General features: G+C 36.0%; 2 protein-coding genes across 3 annotated transcripts in view; one reads left to right on the top strand and one right to left on the bottom strand.

The window, feature by feature from the left end:
- The window catches only part of LOC100371374 (dynein axonemal assembly factor 8-like), a 50,577-nt gene extending 33,153 nt beyond the window's left edge, over nt 1-17,424 (top strand). For both annotated transcript variants that reach the window (XM_085499039.1, XM_085499040.1), the window contains exons 16-21: nt 1,176-1,270; nt 5,788-5,929; nt 6,123-6,361; nt 8,776-8,861; nt 8,947-9,016; nt 16,342-17,424. In XM_085499039.1, coding sequence (XP_085355165.1) covers nt 1,176-1,270; nt 5,788-5,929; nt 6,123-6,361; nt 8,776-8,861; nt 8,947-9,016; nt 16,342-16,416 — 707 coding nt within the window. In that variant the 3' untranslated portion in view covers nt 16,417-17,424. The remainder of the gene's footprint in view (nt 1-1,175; nt 1,271-5,787; nt 5,930-6,122; nt 6,362-8,775; nt 8,862-8,946; nt 9,017-16,341) is intronic.
- LOC100371222 (uncharacterized) lies at nt 15,935-21,529 on the bottom strand. Its single transcript, XM_002738242.3, has 3 exons — nt 21,388-21,529; nt 19,365-19,519; nt 15,935-18,843 (listed from the first exon to the last, which is right to left on the bottom strand). The coding sequence occupies exons 2-3, from the start codon at nt 19,496-19,498 to the stop codon at nt 17,847-17,849; spliced, it is 1,131 nt and encodes a 376-aa protein (XP_002738288.1). The 5' UTR covers nt 19,499-19,519; nt 21,388-21,529; the 3' UTR covers nt 15,935-17,846.
- Between the last annotated feature and the right edge of the window lie 1,755 nt (nt 21,530-23,284).

Genomic DNA, 23,284 nt, shown 5'->3' with positions numbered 1-23,284 from the left:
CAGAGGAAAAAATCAGAAACTGCACGAGACGGCGACTCCGATCGTTATCCCGGCACTGAGCAATATTTCCAATGAAAAACAAGACAGAATTCTTTGTCCGGTACGTGCGCTAGCTTATTATAAGAAACGTACTTCCGGGGTCAGAAGGGGTCAAAGGTCGATGTTCGTTTGTTACCAAAAAGGTAAACAAAGCTCAGCGGCGTCGAAATTCACGTTAGCGAGATGGGTAAAAGAGACGGTTTACCACGCTTACAGTGATAAGTATTTGAGCACAGAGGCAGGCAAAGTCACTGCCAAGATGCATGACTTAAGAGGCATAGGTAATACACTGGCATTTGCTAGCGGAGCTTCTTTAGCCCAGGTGCTAGCAGCCGGGTCCTGGAAAACTAGCAACACTTTTCTCTCTTATTACCTGAAAGACCTAGCGGCCGAGTCACAGGGCCTACACTTGTTAGGCTACCTAGTGACAGGCCAAGTTGTAACGAAACAATAGGGCATGTAACTTTCCGCAACTGCAAGAATTATTCAGTTAGCGGGAGTTATACAGTTGGGGGGATGGAATTTTTTCAATTCCATAATCAGGTGGGGTAGTATTTATCTGCCAAGAGATATTCTCTGGTAATCTGTCCCATTTGTTTATGAAATTAAAATTTCATTAACCAAAGGGGTTAGTATGCAATACTCTGTAATAAACTTTTAAAACTAGCGCCGAAGGCGCATATTAGTTTTTATGTTTATATAAGAGATTGCATACTTACCTTCCCACCCAAAACCACCCCAGATAAATAGCTACGAATCAATATCGTGGTCAAAAAGATCTGGAAGTATGCAAATCAGATGACAGGGGAAGGACGCCCCCTACGGGAGCTATCCACTGTTATTTCGATTTTATTTAACCAGTATTATATGATAATTGGCAATTATCCCATTTGTTTATGAAATTAAAATTTCATTAACCAAAGGTAAGTATGCAATCTCTTATATAAACATAAAAACTAATATGCGCCTTCGGCGCTAGTTTTAAAAATTTCAGATAACAGGGCGCGGCGCCCTGTAAAAACCCCTCGTGGAGAACCCTGTATATGCTGCTTTGTTATCTCAAGTTTTGGCTGTAAATAACCTCTATGGTATCTGATACTGTGAATATTAATACATTTCATATTTTTTCCTTTTAGCCTCGTGTAATTATGCATGTTCAGTGGTGGAACAGAAGTTACTTTTTTCAAACGGTTTATGCTGCCAAGAGACTCCCGAACTAAAATCAGAAAAGGTACAATTTATTATTTTGGTTAACTAGGGTGTCCACAATCTGTGCTGGGCTCTGGTTAGCTCACAAATTATGGTTTCCTTTACTTGATGTTCATAGTCTGTGTAGATTATTGGTTATACAGTAAAACCTGTCAAAACCGACCATGACTGGGACTGGGATCTATGGTCGGTTTTCAGAGGGAGTCGGTTTATTCAGGGTGGGCATAACTTCGATTGAAACAACAATTACATGTGCTGTAAACACGGGACAAATGAAAGACACCGGAGTTTGCCTCCGGTGATTATACATGTATTTACATTTATTGTATTGTTTCAATAAAATAATTTACCAAACAAGACAAGAATATTATGGTATGTACATGAAATCAATAAACATTAAAATAACTGTTGGAACAGACCGGGTAAGTATCGCGTATCGTAACTGAAGGCGTCCATTTTGAATGACATCACAACGTAAGTTCACGTGAGCTACATGTAATTATTATAATTTATGCAGACAGTTGATTTTGCTGTTAAGTCAATGAATCAAATTACGATGTAAAAAAATCATCAAGTTTTCACCGCTTTAAAGAACATCTTTTTTCAACGATTTTATTCGTTCGAATTATGAAATTTTGGATATCTGTCAAGTAGCTGGAGTCTTTGTTTATTGCGAAGTTTTGTAATCTTGTTAACATGTCTAGCACATCGCCATGCGTCAAGTCACGGTCATCGTGGGGGTCAATAATTTGACTATCGTTGTCTGTAGATTCATGGTTTTCTTTGTCTGCAATAAAATTCTCAACAATCTGTTGCTCCCACTCGCCGTCATACATTGCTTCAGTCAGTATACGTTCATCAAAGTGGAGGTATTCTACAACGCTATACTGTGTTTGCGGCTCTGCAACATGCTAAATAAGGTTTCCGAATTCTTTGTCATCGTCTGCTTCTTCGTCATCATAAATTTTAATCTTGAAGCCCCCTTTACGGAAACATTCGAAAGCACAAAATTGTCGATCAGAATCGTTATGGAAAGAAGAAAACTCAATGTTTTGATCGTTGAAGAAGTGATAATGCAGTGTGCTTCACCGCAATTGAAGTTGATGACCCCGATCATTTGTTTATATCCGGGGTCATTACACTGTCCAGACATCACGCGATGCGATGGCGTGTGGTGTGAAAAACTTAATCAGTTGCTATTGTTTTACACGGGACGTTACTTGTAGTGTGAGATTTGATATTGTTTCTGTGACGTTCACGGTAAATTCAACACAATGCACACTTTTTAGGTCGGGCAGACCGGATTACTAGACAGCGGACGTGGTGCAACTGGTCGGATGGTCGATGTATTCAGTGTGAATATTGGACTTGGGGCCGATCAATGCGGTCGGTGTTCGGAGTAGACAGTGGTCGGATTTCACAGGTTGTTTTAACATAGGCGTCTATGGAGAAATTTCGGGACTACATAAATCGGTCGGTTCTGACAGTAGGTCGGTTTATCCAGGGGTCGGTTTTGACAGGTTTTACTGTACTTCACAGGGTATATCTTCTAGTTTTCACATGCATAATGTATCTCCACAATGTTTGGAGTTTCTGACTTTTTATACTGCCCACTAACTACTGATTGTGGTAAAATTAGTTCATTTTAGCATACTCATGTGTGTATTTTTGGAATTATTATTCAGTCCCTTCAAAATATTGGTTGAAATTAAAAAAATTGTTATCCAATTAACAGCAAATATAATGAACAAGCTGAATTGCTACACAGCATACACAAAGCTAGACTATGCTTAAAGCGCGGCTCCGCAATCCCAGGAATTGCACCAGTGCATCATGGGAAATGTAATTTGCATGGTCCGCCCAGTTGTTTACTTGGTACACAGCTGTTATAATTTCAACTGAAGGCGTTAATTCCGTAAGCTAACGTCATGCATTACGCTATTATCTGATTTGAAAGGACTTGCTGAATCCCGTTGTTCGACGTTCACTGGGCCTACGCACTCTTTTGAAAGCCGTTTTCTGTGTTTGTTTCGCTCGTGGTCGACTGTAAAGCACAATTTCTGTAAATGGCGTGACGGCATTGTAAGGTTCTCTCTGAATTGAGCTCATGCCTTTGCTTTCTTGCTATTGTACTAATATGTTACAAGTGCGACCTTTTTATACAATGTATTTATTCATTCACTCGTACGTTACGAGTGCGACGTATTCATACTACGTACTGTGCTATGTTGCCGTGGGTTTATTTATAAATATAATTAGTACGTAGTTGCAACAAGCCAATTATTATTAAAAATCTAAATAGGCAAAGTTATGAGTAAATCAATATAGATACATCGAACATGCAACGTGCGGTTCATGAATAAATAGTTATAAGTAAACTTTTGGCAAAAATCCGTTGCCGAAAAGTCGGGGTATTAAATGGTGACCGAAACTTTCATTCACCACTTCTAACTTTAACAGATCAAAACAACATGGTAATTGTTGCCATTGCTTCCGCAAAATGGCTGACACAATAAAACAATGGACTACTCTGTTATATTAACTGTACATGTATTTTTTATTTAAAATTATCTTTACATCGTTTATGTTTTACTTGTTTTGTCTAAAACATTTGCTGCATCAATCTGTTCCAAATATTCGCACGCCAAATATACGTCTTCGAAGTCAGGTTTCGTTTACCCGACCTCCTCCTCGGACTGTATCCCAATCTTCCAGGCGTGCCTTATATGGGTCATCTCTGGTACTGCAAAAATATGTGTCTTTCATTGATACAAACGAACCAAACGGCCCTTTTCAGGGCCAAGAAATATTCCAAAAAGAGAACTACCGTATTGTCAATTACTTGCATCATGAAAAAAACTGTAGTTTATTTGAATGACCTACACAATGTAGTTGTCGTACAACGTTCGCCATAATGTGTCTTGTCGGCTCGGCAATAATGACGTTATGCAACGTCAAAAAAACAAAAACAAAAAAAAACTGTATTATACGTATACGGCTGTGCGGCACGGGTCCGACACCAAATATACATAAATATATGCGCGGCTCATACTAGTACGTGACAAAAAGGGCTAAATATTTCACTGCGGGGACATGTTTCAGGGAACATTATAATTTTTTGTGAGACCTTTCAATTTATTTATTTCGAGAACGAAGAGAAATTTGAGAAGCATACTCGACATATTGTAGGGGACGTATTTGGGACTCCCTCGACTCTTTTCATCGATATCAGAGTGAAACCCATTTTTTTTACAGCCCTGTAACCGCGAAATGTCTTTCTTTGCGCACACACACTACAGAAATTATTGGTATGTTTACGCAAAGTACCTCCCCTCTCGCGCACACCCCAGCTCGTGCGATTCGCACTCGCTCGGGTCGGACCGCATCGTGGAGCGCCGACGATGTCCCCTGAGATGAACGGACGGACAAACAGCTCACAGCATATCATTTCTTATTAGCTCCACGATATCACTTACATGATCAACTCCGTAATTACATAAACATACCTAGAGATTGAACAAATAACTCGGGATTAACACCTTACATTTGCATAAACCCATGACTGACAGCCAGTTTGAGCAGTCAAAACGACTGTTTGAATCATGCTTTTCCGTCGCTTTTACGCGGAAATCGCACTGACATCGCACCGAACTCGTAAATTAACATCGCAGTTGTATCGCGGACATATTCATGTTTGTGTACGACATGAAAATAAAGCACCACAGGCGTTAAGATTGCCGAAAAGAGTGATTTTGCGGAGCACCCCGAAGAGATGTTTCACGCTTGAGTGTCATTTGCATACTGAAAAGTGGCGGCCATCTTTCCTTTTATACACCCAGACCCGCGGTTTAATGGCACCAACGTAATTGTCATACAAGGCTGGTGTGATTTTTGTTTGTTTTCTTTTTGTTTTTTAATAATTCCACTTAACATTCCCCATTTAAAGGGGCACCTTCCAGTTAAGCCTAATCTCACAACAAATTTACTTCCTGGATTAAAATAACAATGGATAACAAAAGATAGATTAACATTGTAAACAACATAAACAATAGTGTCCCATAATTCTTTGGTGCAATCCATGGGATTGAGCAGTTCCCCTTTAACTTTTTTGGACTGCGGGAATATTCATGTGATAAATATATAATCCCATAATATTTTTTTTCAGATTGATGCTAGCAGACACACTGAGTGGCATCAATTCTTGTCTGTGACTCAGATTGATTCAAAATTGTGGCAGTAATCACTCATGTATGCTGACATCAACCTAAGAAAAAATATTATGAGATTATATAAAAAGCCAATAACATTGTGATTAAATAGAAGCACATATAAACCAAAACAGATTTGTATACTGAAACTTTAAATTATTAACCTATTTTGACCATAAAAACACCTCTGTAATTTATGGAAGTGTATGTGTTACTAATTATAGGAAATAAGTGCAAAATATAGGACAGAATGTTTGTGAAGTATGCACATGTTCAGATGTTTCTCAGACAGCATTTCCATTATCTACCAGTCACTCATATTATCTTGCAGATTATGTGTCCAGCTCATGATCCTATTGTTGATGACGGAATGAATTCCCAGCATAAATTTGAAATAAAAAGTAGTACAGAATGTGTTAATGGTAGCTCAATGAATGGTGAAGATACTTCCCCAACAACTACTAGAAGTATGGGTAAGATATTCTGACTGTTTATTTTCATGTCTGTAATAATAATGAATGCCAGGTGTTGTCATTACCATGTCTGTTCTTGTCAGCATTAACCATGGCCATAATAACACATAGTTCAGAACAAGGCTTGTTCTCAAATTTTGTACAAAGGCAAAATATATATATATATAATATTTTGTTTACCCCTATTTTGCAGGTACAAGTACTACAAAAAGTCATTTACTACCAATTCTTAGTAAACTAAGCCAGACCAACTGTCTTGTGTTCATGTCACAGTTACTTTTATCAACAAGTAAAACGCGTAAAGGTTATGTTCAGATTATTGATGGAATGTTATCAATGGGTTTTGATATAGTTGGATTACGAATGGTATGGTTAACATTACAACAAGCGCAGTATTTATTAAAGATCTCATCACTCACAAACCCTCATATGGTAAGATATAATAAACACATTACATGTTCTGTCTTGTTATTATATTTAGAGACAGACTTCCTACAAAAGAGCACATATGCATCATAGTATGCACATATATTGGCCTTAAACAGAGGCAAAATATTATTACCGGATTCGGCTGATACCCCGCCCTGGGCGATCTTATGGAGGATTTGATTTTTTTTTTTTTAAAATGGGGACCAAAAGATCGTCCGGGTGATGTTATGGCAGATATTACGAAGCGCATCTAGTCTGGAAAAATAACCCTGCATTGATAAAAATGGTCTCAAAGTCGAAACTGGGTGTATCATGGACATGACACAACACACGCTGCGACAACTGAGTGATCAGCGACATCATTTTGGGACGCAACTGAACTGAACTGGCACGTTACCTTAGCAACTTTTTAGCTCCGCTGTCGACTTTGTCGAGCGGAGCTTATCATATGAGTGATTGTCCGTCGTCGTCGTCCATGTCAATGTTTTACTTTTTTGACTTCTTCTTGAAAACTACAAGCCTGAATGCTTTGATACTTGGTGTATATGTACTTTGGGTAGACCTCTCTGAGGTTTGTTCATTTCATGTTGATATCTTCAAGTCTCTAATTTTGGTGAATATTTTTGTCATTTTTGGTAAAAAGTGATATTTTCGACTTCTTGTTAAAAACCGCAAGTGCAATTGCTTTGATATTACATATATAGGTACTACATGTGGATCTCTCTCAGATTTGTTCATTTTGTGATGATATCTTCAATTCTCTAATTTTGGTGAATATTTTTGTCATTTTTGGTAGAAAGTGATATTTTCGACTTCTTGTTAAAAACTGTAAGTCTGATTGCTTTGATACTATACATATTGTCCATTTTCTAATGATGTCTTTAGTTCTTTAATTGAAATGTGCTCCGTGCGTCGATCTAGTAAAATTATTATATCCGACGGTACTGTAATTGCGCAACTTGTATGCAACTCTGTACTGGCTTTGAATATATCAACGTCATTTACTTAGTGCACTGCTTTTCTAATTACGCAAATTTGTTTACAATATTGTACCGGCTGATTACGCAAACTCAAGTTATTTTTTACTGTTGTTAGGCCACTGACCCGGGATATTGGGTCTGTGAATATTTCAATATTACCGACTTGATAATGCGTTGCATTCGTAATAATTACGCAAACATAAACATGGGCGCATTCAAATCATTAAAAAGGATAGTAGTCAAGTATCTACGGAAATTCAATAAAATATTTTAAATACTTGTGATTCATCGATGTTCCAATGGTGAATTATTTTATTTGAAATGAAGTGAACATGTAATATAAACCATACCATGCGTCAAGTTAAATTTTACTATAATATAATAAACTCTGGGCAGCGCACTTCGATCGCATTATTCGCGTACATTTCGACTGAACTCTAATAACTACGTGTTTAAATTACTTGCGGCATTGGGCAATGATCTCCAGAGATCACGCACTGATATTTAAATTCGGGCCACCCAGCTTGACACAAATCAATATAGTTACTTGTCATTTGTTCAAAAAATCTTTCAACTCTCACAAATACCATGAACGCAAAGAGTTAACTGAAAGGGAACGTCACGCCGCATGTGAAACGCAGGAGACAATTTAGTTCGCCCATTTCTTGTTTACCGATCTTGAACTTTTTGTCTGGAATACAGACAAAGATTGAACATTACTGATACCTACCGTTGTTAAATCAACCAAGAAGCTCAGCTCAAATCAGGAAGTCTTGGCTATTTTAAACTAAATAGCATTCTTTTCAAGCGTAGACTTTATTCAAGTTTAATAAACGTAAGTGAAATGTATTAACGAGTCATAATACGCAACAACAATTCGAATACAGCATTGGATTTATTGGAGTTTTATGTTTTTCGACTTCACAGTGAATTATTTTTAGCGTCATATTTGATTTCGGACGGGAAAATTGGGGTCTGTAAAAATGTTTGTTGGTTCAGTCAGGCAATGTGTGGACCAAAACATCGCCCACTATTTGAAACATCACCCATCGGCGAAGTTTAGAATGGGCGGGTATCAGCTGAATCCGGTATATCATTATCAGAAATGTGAGCCACTTAGGATATGGATTAATGGGTAGCCACTCATTCACTGCCAGCAGTCAATGCTGCTCAGTTTTATAAATATCAAAGTAGTAAACTGATTGAAAATGTTTGAGGTTATTTTTTATTAAAATGGTACAAACAAAACATGATAGCCGGCATTGAAAGGTTCAAAATGGAAAACGCCACAATATTCAACATTTCAGTCATGTTTTCATTTCAGTTTTTCAGTGTATGTACACTATTATAATAATATTGTGTGAAAAATAAAAAATAAATATTTTAAAAAAAAGTATGCAAATATAGTCTTTCACTTTGACTTATTTGTTTTTACAGGCTGAAGTACTGTGTCAAGGTGCCTGTATTGTGATGGCTGTACAAAGAGATAATGCAATCACATGTTTTGATTCCTTACTAGATAGGTAAGTTACTATACTGTCTAGAAATATTTATGATAAGCACAATATTATTTGGTATTTTAACCGTCTCTTCTTGTCTTTTTTAAAGTCCGTACCAAGGTGATTCCTTACTTAAGAAATATGGTAAACTTATTATCAGACCAAAAGACTCCATTCAGGTTAGTTTATTCAAACATTATTACTGATCTAAATATAGAAAATAATGTTATTACACTTCATGATGGTATCACTATTTGGACAGAAAATGGTGCAGCCCTCAAAATGTTGTACAAACCAGGTGTAAACTAGCTGGCTTAGCATTTCTAGACTAAAATACAAACTAGAATAAGACTGAAAAATTTGGTTGGTGCAGCATAACTACGTGATGTTAAAATGGAATGGCAGATTGCAGCATGACTGCAACTGGAAGGTATAGGCAGCGAGTGCTGCAGCTACACCCTGGTTAGACAGCGGAGACTGCCTTTATCAACCAGTCAATATATGATGACTGTGTGTGGAGGAATATTAATTAGGCTGTTTCCTTTTATGGTTATTGATGTATCACCCTGTGTAGTACAAGCTAGCCATATTCAGTTAGTGATGTGATGCAAACAAGCTAAAATGTGTGTAGTCAAGCTATGCGAATAGCTAAAATAAAGCCACCTTTTATGTATGTGAAAACAGTGACATGTTAGCCATATTTAACTATGATTCATTTATTCACTATGTAACATTATCAGTCCCTGCACTTATATAATTCAGTCTCTATTAGTCTGTCCATTCGTCATATTTCAGAATCCTTTGGACCCTCTTCACATGGGCCTAGTACTTTATGTGAGAAATATTCCCATGCAGTGGTTCAGCGATTCGATCCAAATGGCCGACTGGCAGCCATTATTAGTCTCTGTTAGAACAAAATTTGTAATAGGGACTTATAATTCAATCTCCATCTGTCCAAAGTCATATTTCAGAACCCTGTGGTATCTTATGCATGCTTTGTCAGTTTTTGTTCAAATTTTGTACATACATTGTGTTAGGATACATGTCTACGGTGTATGAGGATTCGTTTTGTGATAAAGATGGCCGACTGGCAGTCATTTTTTTTTTTTTGAAAATGTGGTATCTTATGCATGCTTTGTCATTTTTTGTTAAAATACATAAATACACAAAATAGATTATATGTCCATTACCATTTGTTTTACAATCAGATCAAAAATGGCTTACTGGTGACCATCTTGATTTTGGACCATACTATTATATCTCCAAGGCTTATGGACCATTTTCATTCATATTTGGCACATACATCATACATGTTTGTGTCAGTTTGTTTCATAATCAGATCAAAGATTGCCAACCGGCATACATCTTGTTTTTTTCAAACTGAAGTTTGGCACCAAGTCACGTGCTGAACGGGCGCGTTACCTTAACAACCTTTTTCTTTCATGCAGCGCACATCGATCTAGTAAAATTGTTATATTGGCCGGTACTGTAATTACGCAACTTATAACTCTGTACTGGTTTTGAATACTTATTTCAATATCATTTACTTAGTGCGCTGCTTTTCTAATTAAGCAAATTTACCCGCTCTGAGTATTTCAACGTTGTAATGTATTGCTTTCATAATTATTACGCAAACTTATTAGACTTTTGTTTTGACCTTTGTGTGTCCATGCATCTGTGCGTGCGTCCGGACATGTATCATAGAAATGCCTGGACAAATCATAATCAAACTTCACACATACATCATACATGATATTATACATGTGCACATCAATTTGTTTCACAATCTGATTCAAGATGGCCGAATGGCGGCCATTTTTGTGCTAAAAAATCATCATAATTAAAGTGCATGTGAAATGGCTGCTATTTTCACGCCTAAAATTATCCATTGATACATAAATATTATTATTTTTTATGTTTCTAAGCATGAATTATTTTTTTAAGTGAAAAAGTGTTTTAAACTCAGTCTACGGCAACTTTATTTTTGTGTATTTTAAAACGAGGTTCCTCATTAGCTTCTCATTTGCATACAGAAATTCCCCTTGTGACATCAGAAGGGGAAGTCGCATGGCAGCTTGCATTGCCGATAAGTCTAAATAAGGCAAATTTCTTGTGCAGTTTTCTCGTCTTTGACTAAATTGTCTCTTATGTACTTGTTCGTCGAGGAAGAATGGACCATAATTAACACATAGTATCAATTTTTGTTACATGGGGTTGAGTTAGATGCGAAATATGTCCGTTCTGGTGTAGCTGGTCACCGTGATCGTCACCGACACCGGCGCACGTTTGTACACTGTCGCTGGACAAAATAGAATTTGACGTCAGAATTATCTCGTTATTTAGCAGGTTACTAGGCACGTCACTACACTGTTTTATTTCAATTAAAATAAAAGAGAACATTCTAAACATTAGACTATAGTGAAAAATGACCAATCACAGTTACTAAATAAATGACAGCCGCGTGGAAATAAATTGACATTTTGTTGAAATAGGTGAACGCGTCGGGTCACGACGAGGGCAAGAGCGTTTAAAAGTGGCGTTTAATTGGATAACAAAAATAATCGAGATCGACACACATACAGATAAATTCAGAGTGGACTCGAGTTAGCATGATCCATGGCGTGATTGTCATAATTATAACATCATATTAACACTTTACTTGGTGGTGGATTCTTATTTTATAAATTATTACGCAGATCAAGCTGCAAGCATGGAGGTAAAAAAAGAATAGAGGTGTGAATTCGACATTCAACACCAATCACCAAACAATTCAGAAACTTTTAGCCTTCGAAAATGAAAACAATTAGCAGTGTGTAAGGCTATGTAATTTCCTGTTTGTCCGATGCTTCATTTTCGTGTCACTGTCAAAACAGGGACTAAATGGTCTCTATAAAACGATAATCAGGATCGCAAAAAAACTCATTTGAAACACTTCTCTCTCTCTTCTGAAATCCGCCTCGGTGATCATTGCTGGTCCGGAATCTATTTATTTCAAAAGTGTTGTGCCAGGTTAACATTGTCGGCGTTTCTCTTTAAACCTAGTTGTTTTTTCATGAACGAGGACAGTTTTTTCAACAAAAAAAAGAATCTGAGGTTAAGTGACTTTCATCCACTGATGTCGCACCTTCGGATCGATTAGAAACGTATGAATACTTACACTATGACTATACGTTTCACTGCAACTGCCCACAACACAACATTAAAAAACTCCCTCTCAAAAAAAATAAAATAGACCGAAAAATGTATATCGTTTAAAAGTACAAATGTATACTAAATGACCAGTGTTATTATGGCTCAGGGGTATGACTTCCTCTCACATTTTGTCATTTGGTGGCGCACTTTCGGCGAGAGTCGGAAATCCGGAAACTGTCGACCGTTTCAGGATAGGTGGGCGTGGCTACAACACGAGAAATATCCCAAATTTACTTGGATACGAGTAATCATTTTCAGCAAAAAAATCATTAACTGCCCATTTCAGTGGGACACAGATCTAAAATGGGAAACGTGAGGGTGGGCATTGCACCGGCACTTTAAGCATTTCTCAGCTGTTTACAGATGGATTTTGTTCAAACTTGTTACTGTAAAATCTGTATTAGAAACCGCGGCTTCTATTAAAATGGTACAATGCAACAGAGGAAATGTGGCTTCTATTAGAGCATCTACACGTATGAGAAATGATGAATTTTTTGTTCTCAATTATTCAAAAAGAATGGGTGCGACTTCTATTAGGGATGCAGCTTGTAATACAGATTTTACGGTATATACATTAGACATTATGGGGCGTTGATGCAATCAATTTTATTTTTCAGATCGGATTCAAAATGGCTGACTGGCGGTCATTTTTAGTCCCCGTTCAGACGCAGTCTGAAAACGAGGACTTATGTTTTGCCCTGTGTGCGTCCGTCCGTCCGTGCGTCCGTCCGTCCATGATCACCTGTATCTCGAACATGCACGGACCGATTAAGTTCAAGCTTCACTCATACATCACACATTATATGGGACATATGCACATGCATTTTTTTCATGATCCGATTAACGATAGCCGAATAGCGGCCATTTTAAGGCCGAAAATGCATCAAAATCGCACATTTTCACCATTCCGGACCCGGATCTCAGTTATGCATGGACGGATTTTGTTCAAATTTGGTACATACATTAAACATAATAGGACCTTGATGCACGTCATTTTTTTGGGGGGGATCGGGTTCGAAATGGCCGACTGGCGGCCATTTTGTTTTAAAGAATTCAGTTCTGAATCCGTATCTGAGACATGCTTGGATTGATCGAGTTCAAACTTCATACACACAAGGTACATCATGTCACAAATATGTATGTGCATTTGTTTCATGATTTCATTAACGATAGCCAAATGGCGGCCGCTTTAAGGCCGAAAATGCATTGAAATCGCACATTTTCACCATTCCGAACCCGGATCTCAGTTATGCATGGACGGATTTCATTCAAATTTGGTACATACATTAAACATAATAGGACCTTGATGCACGTCACTTTTTTTTTCGGATCAAGTTCGAAATAGCCGACTGGCGGCCATTTTGTTTTCAAGAATTCAGTTCTGGATCCGTATCCGAGACATGTCTGGATTGATCAAGTTCAAACTTCACACACACAAGGTACATCATGTCACAAATATGTATGTGCATTTGTTTCATGATCTCATTAACGATAGCCAAATGGGGGCCGCTTTAAGGCCGAAAATGCATTGAAATCGCACATTTTCACCATTCCGGACCCGTATCTCAGTTATGCATGGATGGATTTTGTTCAAATTTGGTACATACATTAAACATAATAGGACTTTGATGCACGTCTTTTTTTTTTCGGATCAAGTTCGAAATGGCCGACTGGCGGCCATTTTGTTAAAGAATTCAGTTCTGGATCCGTATCCAAGACATGTCTGGATTGATCAAGTTCAAACTTCACACACACATGGTACATCATGTCAAAAATAGATATGTGCATTTGTTTCATGATCTGCTTAACAATAGCGGAATGATGGCCATTTTAAGGCCGAAAATGCATCAAAATCACGTATTTTCACAATTCCAGACTGAGATCCGGATCTCAGTCATGCATGGATGGATTTTGTTCAGATTTAGCACAATGTGTTGTACATATGCAGGTGCATTTCGGTCATGATCTGCTTTGAATGTATATGTCACTCAAATATGAACGGAACAGGGACGTGTCATTGACAATGACTTGTGTTTTAATAAATGGGCTTCTAGACCCATATCTCTGACTTGCTTTGATTGATTATGTTCAAATTTTTTTATATTCATTATACATCATGTCATAGATATACAGATATATTGGTTTTACGATTCTATTCAAAATGGCCAAATGGTAACCATTTTTGTGCTAAAAGAATCATCAAATATCAAGCATTTCTGGCATTTATGGATGGATTTCATTCAAACTTGATACATACATTAGACATTACGGGTTTCTGATGCACGTCGTTTTATTTTTCAGATCCTATTCAAAATGGCTGACTGGCAGCTATTTTGTTTTAATGATTGGGCTTCTAGAGCCATATCTCTGACATGCTTTGACTGATTATGTTCAAATTTGATATTTGTTATACATCATGTTATAGATGTTATAGATGTATACATGTATTCAAAATGGCTGATTTTTAATGCTGTTCCATATCTCCCAATATGGACAAGTCCTTGTTTGACCATCAGATACAAATGTCAATCATTTTAATGTTAAACAATCATCATATTCATATTCCTGACATGGTTATATTCCAGCTATATTACTATAAACAAAACTATATATCTTAAATTTGATAACTACGGGGACCGTGCCATGCATGGCTTGTTTTTACTATTGTTAGGGCACTGACCCGGGGTATTGGGTCTGTGAATATTTCAATATAACCGACTTGATAATGTGTTGCATTCATAATAATTATGCAAACATAAAAATTGACGCATTTAAATCTCTGAAAAAAATAGTACATGTAGTCAGGTGTTTACCGAAAGTCAAGAAAATATTTTTAATATTTGTGATTTGATGTTCCCATGGTGAATTATTTTATTTGACATGAAGTGAATATATAATATAAACCATACAATAACTTACCATGCGTAATGTTCAATTTTACTATAATATAATAGACTCGATCACATTATTCATGTGTTTGAATTATGTGCGGCAATGGGCAATGACCTCCAGAGTTCAGAGTTCGATTTTATACATCTAATTTCTGTTGAAACTGGACCAGCCAATTATTCACTCTCAATTACAAACTATGCTTTTGTAATAGCTTATTACTTTATTTTTGGCATGAATAAAATTTCCCATAATTCCAATAGGGACTATGTCATTAACAGTGACTCGTGTTTTTTTTTTTAAATGAGGTTGTTTTAGACATCCTTTGGCATTTTTTAGTACATTATTCATGTTAGGACTAATGTCTTTGACAATTTGTTTCATAATCAGATCAAAAATGGCCAACTGGCAGCCATCTTGGTTTTTGAAAATGCATTATTAGTCCCCTTCAGACACAGTCCGAAAACTTCATTTGGTTTCACGATCTGATTCAAGATGGCCAAATAGCGGCCATTTTTTTTCTAAAAATCATCAAAATCAAACATTTCTCAGCTGTTTACAGATGGATTTTGTTCAAACTTGGTATATACGTTGGACATTATAGGACCTTGATGCACATCTTTTTTTTTCAGATAAGATTCAAAATGGCCGCCAGTCGGCCATTTTGTTTTAATGAATGTGGTTCTAGTGCCATATCTCTGACTTGCTGTGACTGATTATGTTCAAATTTTGAATATTCATTATACATGTATTCAAAATGGCTGATTTTGTTTTAATTAATGCTGTTCCAGAGCAATATGTCTCAATACTCGTTTGACGATCAGATACAAATGTCAATCATTTAAATGTTAAACAATCATCATAATCATATTTCTTACATGTTTATAATCCAGCTATATTATTATAAACAAAACTATATATCTTAAATTCGATAACTAACAGGGACTGTGTCATGCATGGCTTGTTTTTGTATAATTTATTCTATTGCATCACATGCATCATAATACACACACATGTTTATATTTTTTAAAAGTGGTATTTAATGTTCATAGTCAAAAAATAAAAATTCCTCCTGAAATACATATAAGCTCCTACAACAGATTACGACTATGAGTGTGATTTTAGCTGACACACCACAAGTTGGGTATTCTATTTTGTATGTTAGTCACCTGATACATGTTCATAATTTGACTTATGATTCATAAAGTGCCTTAATTTCCCGTCATAATTTGCATATCTAATTTTATTGCATATATTATGCATGTAGCAATACATGTCTATAACAGTTTAAATTGTGTTTAAATAAAAAACGACAGACTTGCAGCCATCTTGCTTTTTGGCCATGATACTTTATCTTAGGAATGAATAATTTTATTGCGATGGAGACTGTGTCATTAACAATGACTTGTTCATTTTATTGCAGGCTACAAAGTTCCTGGAGTTGTTCTTTGACAAGTTAATGCCACATTGCCAGGGTCAAATAACATATACACACTGAGTGCACATTGATGGACATTGCATCATTCTAGAACAATTGTCTTCCATTGAACATTAATTTGCTCACTATATATAGCTGTATATTTGCTGATTTTAATATTTCTCAACAATGAAAACAGTACATCACATCAGTACATTATTTATAGAATTTTTTGAGGACACTTAAGTTCCCTTCCATTTGCAACTATTTCAGAGGATTGCTTAATGTGCAATAATGAAGTTGAAATGTACATTTTGTTATTTGTTGTATATATTTACATTTCCAAATTAATTTTACATAATTAATTAATTAGCTTTGCTAACAAGTTAAGCATGCAGTATTTGACAGCTCAATGATTTCAATGTTTTTATGTGTATGTACATTTAACAGTTGACTATAGAGAGAAGACCTCTTACTTTGTTGTAATTCACCAGAACAGTTCAAAATGATAAAAACATTTATTGTATAAATCTGACATAAATGTACTGTATTGTGAGTATCCCAGATTTAAAATAGATATGAAAGGTTATCAAATCAAAGAAATCAATTTAACCAGTTCACCCTCTCAATTTAGTAAAAAAAAACTGTCCCAATGAAACTAAATTCTAAGTGTATGTGACTATGGTACAGTACATAGATCATTGCTGACCTAGTTCACACAATATGTTACAGGCTGTTGTATTTATACATGAATGTACAAACCTTGTTATTATAATTGTGCCAATCTGCCTCTCTATAATCTGGTAATCTTGTGTGCTGGTTTAATTAGTTCAGCCATGCATCTACAGGAATAGCTATTACTGTATGTTATTACCTCAAAACTTATCATAGAATTATTTTCACACACCGAATCTGCATCCTTATTTAACACTGTAAAATAAACCTTGGTTCAGGATGACCAAATAATTTGAGATATTTCACATTTAGTATTTGTATGAATTCCTTGTAATTACAAATGTATTCATTCTTGTATTATATTATTGTACAGGTTGATTTTTATAATTTTAAATATTAAAATTTGGAAATAAATTTGTTTGTGTATGTGAATATATAAGCATGTTAGATTGGTGAAGTTAGTAAAGGAATTTTATTTTAATTTTTAATTAAGGTTAATTTACATAAAACATAAGGTTAATTTACATAAAACAAAAGGTCACTTGTATGATATGTTGTTTGCTCATTATAAATTCCATACATACCACGTGACCTAGAACCTCCATTGGAATTCACAATACCCAGGCATTATCTGTTTTATCTGATGTGATTGAACCCAACTCTTGCCAACTTGTTAAACAGTGATGAATTGTCTGGTGCAAGACGATCTACTGGTTTGCCATTACCTGCACACGTATTATTTGCTTCAATGCCAATAGATGTTAACAGTAAAGTATATATACTAGTATACATCTAAAATAATACATGTTACTTTCTGATGTACGTAGTCACTGTTCTTATAATTCTAAATATTTTGTCTTTTGTTTGTGAAAAATTTGTTCAACTTTGTTATATATGCGGATATCGTAGTATAATGCTTTATACACTTCATTATCATTAATGAGTTGTTTCCTTAATTCATCTACCATGTCCGTCTTAGTAACTGTAGAATTGTAACGCGTGTTCTCATTGTGTTTACTACTGGGATCACACAGGGTAGCGAACGGTAGCTTGACAGCTTCCTGTAGTAGAGTCAGTGTCATGCTGTATTCATTTAACAAACCAACAACCGTAAACCAGTCTTCTAAATGTTCGAGTACATATTGCAACATTGCTTCATGTTCTGATGACGTCATATAATAATCTAGGTATAATTTGTGTTTATACCAACATTGCATTTCAGCCATGTTTAATTGTGTAGTTGTAGATATAAGTTCACCTCTCACAGTCCTGGCATATGGTAATCCAAGTGCTGCCTTTCTGATATAGTGCTCATAATTTGTAGTACACAGCAAAACATTGTTAAATAATTGTCTAAAGACATAACTTCCAACGTGTATGGCCCACTGTTTAACAGTCACCTCCTTGGCATTCATATGCAAACATATATGGTCTTTGGTATTACGTGTACGGCAGTGTTCGTAATGGGAAATAATCCGATCGTACGGTTCTCTCAGCACAAGAAAATAAGCAAACGACAAATTACTAATATCAGCCAACCCAAATGAAAAGCCACCGAGTACAAGTGGTGGAAAAGGTTTTTCAAGAGTTCGATATTTCATGTATTTTTCTGGTATGTCCTTATAGGTAAATGTTGCCATAGTTAAAGACATATTCTTTTTTATTTTCCTCATACAACCCTTCATTGTACCACTGGCTATTTTGGGTACCTGCATGTAATCCACTGTGTGTATGTGCAGTGGCTTCCCGTGTCCTGTGTAGTAATTGTGCAAGGTATTGTTTCGTTTCATCCAGGGACATTTTAAAAGTAATCCAGGTAGTATATTATCGTGACTGCAAGACAAAATATTATAAACTTGTAAATAAATATAAGAGCAAAAAGTATTTGCAAAGTATTTCAGAAAGCCATGAGCAATTATTATGATTTATAAAACGTTTGCCGCGAAGAACCCTCGCGCTACATTCAAATCAGCAAAAAGTTTCCATTGGCTAGAAGATTCTTTTGTAATAACAATTATTGTCATTGCTTCTGCCCATTTATGCGAAACATAAATTATTGAACAAATTCATTTTCAGATAGCAAGAACAATGTTTTGATGGGTCAAACGTCACATTGACTTGCATACCGGCAGTATTTATGGCATAGTGATCGATCAAGTAGTTTTCAACCTTGAAATTTATAAAACATTTATTAATATTTATATAGAAACGACATTCGCGGCTTTATGAAATGCATTATATTCATTGTCAAGTAAATAAACCACATATAGTCTATCACTAATTTAAATAACATGTTCTGGCATAAGTGGAGTTTAGTCAACATATTCGTAAACGAGTAAACATTTAAACTGTACCTGCTGTTCATTATCAGCCGATGCTTTGATCTGTTATCACGTGACTCTTTGTTGTGCCATTCTATGAGAGTAATAGTGCAAATCATGCTACAAACAATGAGAGCATATACACAACATCGAATACATTGCATCATTCTTGTCTTTATGTGCAGTCCCTTTGAATAAAATAAATCCATATATTATATTGTGTCTATGAAGCAGTGTGCCCGGCGTCAAAGTCAGGTCTGGACAAGTGTGAAGCACATCGCTGACTGTCATGGAGCGTCATTAAAAATAATCAGAAGTCTGATTGCACAGCCCATTTGCTAATTGTGATGAAACAACGCACACAAGTTAGTAAATACCAACCAAAATGTCCACCTTCAAATTTATTTCAGCGAAAACGTCATATTTGGGCGAAATTGTCAAATACAGTCAGTCTAAATCTTGCGTTCCAATATTACAATCTGCGTTTTTTTTTTATTGCTAGGACATAGAAAGAACAAAAAATCAGCAAAAATATGTGCTTTTAAGGTTCCAGGAGAAACTCTATAAATCTAAAAAACGAAAACACGGTCACACAAATAATGTATCTACGAGTACTTAACATGTCCTCAATAAATTATGTAAGAAGTTGAATATATTAAAAAGTATTGTCATCTTGAGTGGTTTCAAAGATAAAAAGGTGGCCATAAAAAGTCTGTAAAGGACCCCCTCCCAGAAATGTAGTTTTGCTTAGCTTTGTTCTGCTTATTTTTTTAATTAACATCATTGTAATATATTTCTTGAGAATGTGTGAACTACTATCTTATTTTCAAACTTCTGTTGTTGTTTTTTTGTAATACTTTACAGATTTTTCGGGAAGGCACATCGATTGTGCACCTGCTGTGTCTTTAGAAGATCTACAGCTTGGGATGTCCATTGGTCTTACTCACCTAGAGCTTATTCACGTCAATTTCCACAACAGCAATATGCCTGTCAAAGTCAGGCCTAGCTAAGCAATTAGTCTCCTTGTTATTTGAATGACACTGAGTTCAATATGGGTTAATAATTTATGAGAATGAACATGCCTGTTTTAAACTTAGTATTGAAACTAACTGTTTTCTATTAGTCGACCTACAATGCTGTTATAAATTATTCATCAATCTAAATAATTGTAAACTCAAACGTAAGTTACCATCGACACAACAAACTAATTTCCTGCATGTTTAACTTATCTGTGACATCGTTATTGATCTCGGCCTAGTTCGAATTTGATATATGGTATATGTATATTTTTCAAGATATTTATTAAATCTCACTTCAAATTTCTTTTTTTGAGTGGTTACAATAACTCAACCAATTTTTATCTTCAAATTTAGGAACTTATTAATCGTTTGTTTAATTTTGATGTAACTAGCAAATGTAATAGTATGTTTAGAATGTTTTTCAAGATTTGTCAAGTAGATATAAATAAAAAATGAAACAAATATAGTGTACTTTTCTCGCTCTTTTCAAAACTGGCTAGTATTTATTTAGCTTATATATATATATATTATATATTATTGCACACTTATCTTATGTACAACTCATGTTCTATTACTCGTATTCAATATAGGGCATTGGGATTAATAGAGTATATGTAGTATTATTTGTGGAATACATTGGTTAGTATTTTGCTGCGCTCGTTTATTAGCTTGTTTGGATTGTTGTGTTAATGGTGCATGAGTATATTCACCTTCATTTAAACAATAATATGTAATTGTGAGTGTCTGTACACCTATCACGATGACAGCAGGCACAGGTTGAATATCAAGGGCAAATATAATATATATATCATTTAATCAACACTATCATTTGTATGTAACAATTGTTTGCAGCTATCATATTAATGAACACATCATACAAATTGCACGTACGAGTCCAATGCCGCAGCGAGTAACAACAGTCATGTTAATTAATCGGTTTAATTATATTTCGACTTATACATGGTGAAATCTATGCAGTATAAACATATATACTACGGTATAGTATACAATAGAATATAATAGAATTGCTACTATACCTGCTATGTTGACGTGTAAGACTGTAATATACACTGTATTGTAGATAGCGTGACGTACTTATTATGGTAATGTACGTACACGTTGTGACGTATTAGGTTGGGGGCATTTGTAGCTACCGTCAATGTTGTTGTTTGTTTTCGATTGACGAGATCATACATAACTGTAGCATAGACAAGTTTCACATTTATGAAAATAGAAAGTGTACAACATTCAGGTATGTACACACTGAACGGTTATTAGTGAACCATGTGAACTGTAAAACGAATAACGAGACAACGTACACACATGTGTTACGACCTGCTTTGTGTGTATTAATATCCCCAGGAGAAGATAAAAAATTATCATACAATATAATAGCAGCAAATAAATGAAAACACGGATTTAAACAAAAATCTATAAGAAAGTGGATGTCTCTGTCTGATATTAAGGACGACCTTTGAACTATTGGATCATACGTACGTCTGCTGCTCACTATCACTACTGAGCACAATTGTTTATGTTTTCCTCTTCGTTGAATAAGTGCAGTCTATGTTCCCTGTATGCTGGGCAACTTATAACAAAGAATTTATTCGAACAAATTTATCACACGTTCTAGTATTTTTTTATTTACAGTATGGACATCATTGATTAAAATATTTGATGATTTACTGAATCTATTAAATGAATTACTGAATCTATTAAATGAATTACTGAATCTATTAAATGATTGACTGAATCTATTAAAAGAATTACTGAATCTATTAAATGATTTACTGAATCTATTAAATGAATTACTGAATCTATTAAATGATTTACTGAATCTATTAAATGATTTACTGAATCTATTAAATGAATTACTGAATCTATTAAATGATTTACTGAATCTATTAAATGAATTACTGAATCTATTAAATGATTTACTGAAATGTTTTAATGAATATGTCAAATGAGTATCTCACCTTGTTCACCGCACATGATATGTGTTTAGAAGATACAAAGTAAAAATCTGTAGAATGATACAGTCGCTCCCCCAAATTGCTCACACAACGTCACACCGAATATACCCTGGGCACCCAGCAAACCTGGTGAATGGACACTTGGGTATAGCATAGCATCGCTCACACAACGCCACAGCGAATATACCCTGAGCACCCAGCAAACCTGGTGAATGGACACTCGGGTATAGCATAGCATCGCTCACACAACGCCACAGCGAATATACCCTGAGCACCCAGCAAACCTGGTGAATGGACACACGGGTATAGCATAGCATCGCTCACACAACGCCACAGCGAATATACCCTGAGCACCCAGCAAACCTGGTGAATGGACACTCGGGTATAGCATAGCATCGCTCACACAACGTCACACCGAATATACCCTGGGCACCCAGCAAACCTGGTGAATGGACACTCGGGTATAGCATAGCATCGCTTACACAACGCCACAGCGAATATACCCTGGGCACCCAGCAAACCTGGTGAATGGACACTCGGGTATAGCATAGCATCGCTCACACAACGTCACACCGAATATACCCTGGGCACCCAGCAAACCTGGTGAATGGACACTCGGGTATAGCATAGCATCGCTCACACAACGCCACAGCGAATATACCCTGAGCACCCAGCAAACCTGGTGAATGGACACTCGGGTATAGCATAGCATGGCTCACACAACGCCACACCGAATATACCCTGAGCATCCAGCAAACCTGGTGAATGGACACTCGGGTATAGCATAGCATCGCTCACACAACGTCACACCGAATATACCCTGGGCACCCAGCAAACCTGGTGAATGGACACTCGGGTATAGCATAGCATCGCTCACACAACGTCACACCGAATATACCCTGGGCACCCAGCAAACCTGGTGAATGGACACTCGGGTATAGCATCGCTCACACAACGTCAC

Source organism: Saccoglossus kowalevskii, chromosome 5 (assembly GCF_978046115.1).
Source record: "Saccoglossus kowalevskii chromosome 5, keSacKowa6.1, whole genome shotgun sequence".
Taxonomy (NCBI): domain Eukaryota; kingdom Metazoa; phylum Hemichordata; class Enteropneusta; family Harrimaniidae; genus Saccoglossus; species Saccoglossus kowalevskii.
Note: the sequence above shows the minus strand (reverse complement) of the source record. Positions and strands in the feature narration are given on the sequence as shown.